This window comes from Cynara cardunculus, assembly GCF_001531365.2.
Source record: "Cynara cardunculus var. scolymus isolate 2C chromosome LG 15, CcrdV1, whole genome shotgun sequence".
Taxonomy (NCBI): Eukaryota; Viridiplantae; Streptophyta; class Magnoliopsida; order Asterales; family Asteraceae; genus Cynara; species Cynara cardunculus.
This window is the reverse complement of record NC_037542.1, coordinates 9,066,252-9,072,948: the sequence shown is the minus strand read 5'-3', so window position 1 is coordinate 9,072,948 and position 6,697 is coordinate 9,066,252. Positions and strand designations below refer to the sequence as shown.

General features: G+C 36.5%; 1 protein-coding gene across 3 annotated transcripts; it reads left to right on the top strand.

Moving 5' to 3' along the window:
* Nucleotides 1-1,735: 1,735 nt before the first annotated feature.
* Nucleotides 1,736-4,953, top strand: LOC112527534 (WAT1-related protein At5g40230-like). 3 transcript variants are annotated; one of them, XM_025138226.1, is made up of 7 exons: nt 1,736-1,927; nt 2,107-2,172; nt 3,141-3,223; nt 3,406-3,637; nt 3,718-3,876; nt 4,269-4,420; nt 4,551-4,953. In XM_025138226.1, the coding sequence occupies exons 1-7, from the start codon at nt 1,925-1,927 to the stop codon at nt 4,717-4,719; spliced, it is 864 nt and encodes a 287-aa protein (XP_024993994.1). In that variant the 5' UTR covers nt 1,736-1,924; the 3' UTR covers nt 4,720-4,953. The 3 variants fall into 3 exon arrangements, with proteins under 3 accessions (XP_024993994.1, XP_024993991.1, XP_024993993.1); XM_025138223.1 differs by having other exon boundaries at nt 1,746-2,009; nt 3,141-3,254; XM_025138225.1 differs by having other exon boundaries at nt 1,856-1,927; nt 3,154-3,254.
* The last annotated feature ends 1,744 nt before the right edge of the window (nt 4,954-6,697 follow it).

The window sequence follows — 6,697 nt, the reverse complement described above, 5'->3', positions numbered from 1 at the left end:
AAAACATATTAAAAATAACATATTACAAACATATTATAAATAAATACGTTTAATTTTATAAATACGTTTAAAAATATATTTTGTTATATATATATATATATATGTATATAAATTTATTAATTACCAAAAATTTAAAAAAAAATATATTTTTTTGTATAGGACCGGCCGTAACCGGTTATGGGACCGGAACCGGGACCGGATGGCTTAACCGGTTACCGGTAAGCTTGACCGGTTATTGAGGATTTCACCGGAACCGTGACTGGTTATGGAGGGACCGGTTATGGAACGTTTTTGTCATGATCGGGACCGGCCGTAACCGGTTATGGCCCGGCCCGGGACCGATTTTTGGCCACCTCTACTTGGCAACCACAAAGTGCAAGAATTAAACTATGGACGCTTTGGTTCTATTATGAGCAAGAGTGATAATGAAAATACTTGTTTGATTACCGAGTCCATGATAATTAGCTTCGAAAACAATCTTATCTAATAAGTCAAGATTGGGACATCTCTTATGGTCCACCTGCTGTTTGTACTCTTGTGAAACTTTAGCCTTCAACTATGATTCAGGAAGTAGGCTACAGGAAAGAGGTATTTTGATATCTTTTTTAGTTAAGCCTTCAATTAACGTTTTAATTTTTCATTTCTAAGTTGGATGAGAAATTTTACTTATCAATGTCGTCAAGTCACTATTTGGTCTTTATAATTTTAAAATTACGATTTTATCCCTATGATTTATAATTCATTACCTTTTTTATCTTTATGATTTTAAATTTATTGTTTTTTCCGTTCCTAGAGTTTACAATTCATTTATATTTTAGTCTTTCATACTTAAAAGTAATATTTGATCTCGGAAATGAAAATGAAAATAAATTACAAACTATAAATGCTAAGACAGAAATTCCAAATTCACATAAATGAAATCTACAATTTTTAACAAACCGTTAAAAACGAAAAAACTTGAGTGTTCAACACTTTGGTGAAATAAATAGTAGAACAATAAAAAAGGGTTAAAAGAAGAGTAGGATATGATCATATGTTGAGTAAACTACAAATTTGGTACCTTTGGTTTGTTGAAAAATAATATTTCATCCTTATAATTTTAAAAATACAAGATAGTTATCATAGTTCGTAAAAACGTTCAGACTAGTCCATTTTTCAAACCACAAAGGTGATGTCTGATTGATTTGAGCTTAGCTCCAAAGGTCAAAAGTATCAGGAGGTCCTAGGTTCAAATCCAAGGAGAAATAAAAACCCCCTTGTGGCCATGGAGATTCAAATACGGTGACTCTGGGCTATCTGCAAAGCAGTTGGTCGTCCTGGGATTAGTCGGCTCGCAAAGCGGGTTGGATATCCAAGTTAATAAAAAAGAAATTCTTTAAATGAGAGGTATTTTCGTTCTTTTATCGATTTTTTGTCTTTTACCGATTCAAAAACCATAGGGGCCAACATCATAAAATTGATGTCTATTAGGTAAAAGACAAAAAAATAATAATAAAATACCTCTCATTTAACGAATTATTTTAATAACCATTAGAGGGGGCTTAAATCCAAACGTTTTTATAAGTTATGGTGATCATTTTATAATTTTAAAACTAGAGAGGGATGAAAAATGTTATTTTTGAGAAAAAATAAGGACTAAGTTTGTAGTTTACTATTATAAGTTTCATTAAACTAATGGACAGAATGACAAAAATATCCAATAGATCATATCCGTGCAGGCTTTGGAGGTTGGACTAACGTCAGGATACCAAATTTTTGTTGACAATTTTGGGCTTTGCGACTGCCATCGGTCATCGGTGAGGTGGAAGGTCCCATTTCCGTTGTGGCAGTTACCCACCGGTGGAGATGAAGGAATACGTAGGCATGGTGGGAGCACAGATCGCCCAAGTACTACTCATGATAGTCAGCAAGTACGCCATAGCCGATGGTATGTCCAACTACTCCTTCATCTTCTACTCCAACGCTCTCGCTTCACTCATCCTTCTTCCTCTTTCCTTCATCTTTCACAGGTAGCTTAAATTACCTCCTTCTTCTTCTTACAGTACTTGTTCGCATTTCATGGCTTCTATTGAATGGTTACGTTGATTGCCTGTGTTTTTGTTGCAGATCGGCGAATCGTCCTCCACTGACTTCCATCGTAGTCTGTGGACTTTTCACTATTGGCCTACTAGGGTATGAGTTTTTAACATGAATTTTATCGGTGTTCTTTGTTTATCCGTTCCATTTGTATACAATGATTACATTTTTGAATCTGAAAACATTTTCGTTGATTCGTAGGAGAAAGCCCATGTTAGTAGCATTGACTTTGTTATTTTTGGAACCGGAATTGGAATTAGAACTCAAATTTTCTCGAATTTGAACTGATGTAGCTCGATATTTAGTTTCTAACCACTGGTATTATGTATGAACTTCTGATTTGTGATACGTTGAGAGAGAAACTAGAAACTGCATCACCAATTGCATCTGAAAAAATTGCATTCCAGCATCCTATACTTTGGCCTTTCAGTAGAGTTATGAGCTATCTATCTAAGTCCAACTAAAGTAAGGAAGTCACCAATTATTTTGTTTTGGTTTGGAAAATATAAAGGACTAAGATAATGGATTATTGACCACAACGAGGAAGTATGAAAGGCTAAGTTTGGGGGAGAAGTTTTTATATTTGTTTAGCATTTCCGTGGGTGTACTCTATCTATATCAGTAAGCTTCATTCAGGAATTGGGTTACCCCCATCTGAAATATATAATATTTATAGATGGTAAATGAAACTCACACACACTCCTCACCAAACCTTTGGTGAAGTTCAAATCCTTGACCTCTCGGAAGGTTGTGTAACTTGTGTTACTGATACTGCTAGGCCAATAGCCCTTGGTTTAATCGTAGAGGTTTTTTGTAAGGGTGTCCGGGCTAAAGCCACGACTAATCCCGGCAAATTTGGAGGCTAAACATGGCCCCACTTAAATGTCGCCAACACTCCCCTCCCAGGGTTCGAACTCGGGTTCATGACTATGCCATGCCCAAGCCTTTACCACTAGGCTGGAAGGTCTTTGACTAATCGTAGAGGTTCTTGGTGCATAATCTACTACGCATAAAATCTACCTTTTTTGGAAAATGGAAACACACTGACTGGTTGATGTTTGTAGTTTCTTGGCACAGGTATTTGGTTATTCTGGCATCTCATACTCCTCTGCCACTCTTGCAACAACAATACTCAACCTCATCCCAGGTTTTACGTTCATACTTGCCATCCTATGTAGGTAAAAGTAGTTATGCTACTATTATCTAGTTTCCCCCAACATATTGTATTTTTGTATGTTTTGGTCTATGAACTGTCATTGCTATTTACATTTATTGAACTGGACTATTTCTGCATATCGAGTCTCAGTCGATTTAGATTGGTGGTTCTAGGATGGAAGCAGTCAACTTTGGAAGCTCAACCACGCAGGCAAAATTCATCGGCACTGTGGTTTCAATTGCAGGGGCTATCCTTGTCACCCTTTACAAAGGCCCCTCAATAATACCATCTACTTTAAAATCAGAAATCCCGAAGCATCTGCTAGTGCAACCATCAAACTGGGTAATTGGAGGAGTGTTTCTAGGAATTGATTGCGTCTTTTCTTCTATGTTTATCATTTCACAGGTAAAATGGTACAGCAATAGCTGATAATCACTTTCGTATTAACATATTCTTGCTAACTCTTTGTTTGCTAAAATATTCAGGCATTTGTCCTTAAGAAATACCCTGCAGTGATGATTGTAATGTTCTCTTACTGCTTTGTCTGCACCATCTTATCGGTTTTAACTTCTCTGATTGTGGGAGCTGATCTAAGTACTTTTAGTTTACGGCCTAAGAAGAGGTTGCTTTCTATCCTCTACTCGGTAAGTAGATATGCTCAATTTAGTAAGTTTGTCAAAACATAGTTACATTGGACGAATAATGGTTTCTTGCAGTTTCGTAGATGTTCAGTTTTCTGTTTTTATCCAGTTGTTAAATGACATACATATGCTCTACTTGTATGGCACGTATAATTTGAGCTTAAGGTCTAGTACTTTCAGACGTGACATAATCCTGCTACAGTTGTCCTGTGTACCTGTCAGTTGGTAACCCAGCAGTGTGCCCACTAGATCATCTGAATCTATTTCTTTTGCTTCTAAAAAACATTTTCTGGCCGTTGCATGTTAAGATCAGTGTGGTATGACATCTTTGTTTTCATCGTTTATTTATTATTATTATTGTTCAACATTGGTGCCTTCTTTGTGGAAATATATAGGGGATTTTTGGGTCTGCTTTTCAAGTCACAATTCAAGCATGGTGTGTACAAAGAAAAGGGCCACTTTTTGTTTCCATGTTTCATCCAGTGGGAATTGTGATCTCAACTTTGATTGGTCTCATCTTCTTAGGCGATGGTTTCTACCTTGGAAGGTGAAGATGTTTTCCCTCAAAGTACTGTTTACTTTTTATGTTTATGTTATTTCACATCACACATTTATGTATCTGAATTGTCATGATACTGATTAGTAATTTGAAACCCTCAAATGTAATTTTTTTGCAGTTTGGTGGGATCAGTTGTTGTTGTCTTTGGATTTTATACTGTGATGTGGGGGAAGGCCAAAGAACAGATTGTGGTCGTTAACACAGGAGGGAGCTCAAAATTGCAGAATGAAGGGGCCCCTCTCTTGCGGGATAATGTTGAGGAGCAGATTACATCCCTTTCACCATAAAGCTCAATATCTGAGCATAATAGAAAGTTATTTTTTTTAAAGGAACACAAGTATAAGTTGCTTTTGTATGAAACTGGAGATTTGGGTCAGTGATCTACCAATTTTCATGTATAGGTAGTTCTTTCTCTTGGGAAAAGGGTGTATTCTTTATGCAAGTCACATGGAAGAATTATGTGGACTATGTTTATTTTGTTATTTAAAAGTTTATGTAAAAAATGCTCCTTAGTTATCTAAGACAAGTACTTGAGTGTTCTTTTAAAACCTCATTGAGCAAGTGGGCTTGAAAAGATATATGCGGACACATTCAACACCAAGCACCACTACAATGAAATACTATATGGGGAAATTTGCAGCTGAATACTGTTAACTAACCGAGAAAGAAGAGCATTACACATATAAGAACAAGAAGGCACATCACGGATAATTGTCACCCTGCAAAAAGATTTCAAGAAATCCAGGTAGTCTTCAACTTATGGCTGTTCGTTTAGGCAAGTAAACGTTCGACATTTTGTTTTGCTAAAATCGGGTGAAGAGGAAGGACAGTGAGTGTAGTTCCCATTTTCTTTATGTGGGGAGAATTCAGATGGGACCTGCGAAATGGAGAACGGAGCATGTAGGTGGTGTAAAGGAATGCTAAATACTACATATTATACATACACGTAAGGTGTCTCAGTATTAGTGTAGATATAGTACATTATAAGTTTGTGAAATAAACATGTATGTATTTGAACAAGACCGTATGGGAAGAGATATGAAATGATGATCAGCTGTTTGAGTTTCTTGATGCATGTAGTTGGGTTCACAAGAATTACACATGCCTTTGCTACAGTTGGCATAACATGCTCAATGTCGTACAAGGTTTTCTATTTGTGCTTGCCTTCATCTTCAGGTAATCATTAATTTCTTGCTTCTATTTATATTGTTGTTGCTTACTCATATCTAATTTCTCAATATTTAGCATATCTCTTTTCTTTCTTTTTGTATTGTTATTCTTATTCACATCTAGCTTTTTAAATCTTAGCTTATCTGTATATTTCACTTTCACACTTTTCACCAGCCAGAGGTCTTCACAGAAATAACAGCTCTACCCTGTAGGGCAGAGGTCAGATCTGCGTACATTACCCCCCCCCCCCCCCCCCCCCCNAGACCCATCTCCAGGTGGTATACATTGTGTTGGTTTGGTTCATGACTTGTCTAAGCCACCATCTTTAATAGTTAAAAATTTACAAATCTTTCACAATGGTACTGGGGTGTAAGACTAGATTATGGAGGTAAATATTAAATAAACAATGTATCAATGTCAAACTGTTGACCTAATAAAACGGAGCAATCAAATTTGTTATGAATGACATGGAGCTCACACACACATATGCTAGATGATGGCTTGCCGTTCACAACAAATTTAATAGGTATGTGGTATCACATCAACAATCTAACGTGATCCCCCCTCCCAAAACAAACTTCTTGGACAGTCATCTTTAGTGGATTCTTGGAGGAATGTTGATGGCTATTTACCTTATTTGAGCTGCTACCTTGGTAATTGCTCAGGTTTTTGATATTTAGTCTGGAAATGAGTTTCAGACGAATTTAGAAATAAGATCAACCCACAATTAAGAATCGCCAAAACAGGCTAAACACAGTGTCTGCGTAGGTTCTAACTTCTAGTCATTTAGAGCAACGTTTTTAATTACTATGGTTACATTACAACCAAAATTAGTTTGAAAGATAGATGTTTAAGTGGGTTTTCTAATAGAATTTTGCTATTTGTATTTAGACCCAGACCCAGATGGGATTGAACACAACAGGGAAAAGACATATCTGGAGGTCATTTTCTAACCAGGATGAAGGCTGGGTGGATACAGGGGATTTGTTCTAAAGGGGTGGGTTCAAGAGATAACACTAAAAAAAAGAGAACAAGGGAAGTGGTTCGAACCATCCATCTACTTTTGTGAATAATAGAGAGTTACATTTTTGTCAA

Coding starts and splice junctions, on each gene's coding strand:
- LOC112527534 (XM_025138223.1), top strand. CDS start 1,846: ATGAAGGAATACGTAGGCATGGTGGGAGCACAGATCGCCCAAGTACTA. Junction 3,638..3,717: donor CTATGTTTATCATTTCACAG/GTAAAATGGTAC, acceptor TAAAATATTCAG/GCATTTGTCCTTAAGAAATA. Junction 3,877..4,268: donor TGCTTTCTATCCTCTACTCG/GTAAGTAGATAT, acceptor GGAAATATATAG/GGGATTTTTGGGTCTGCTTT.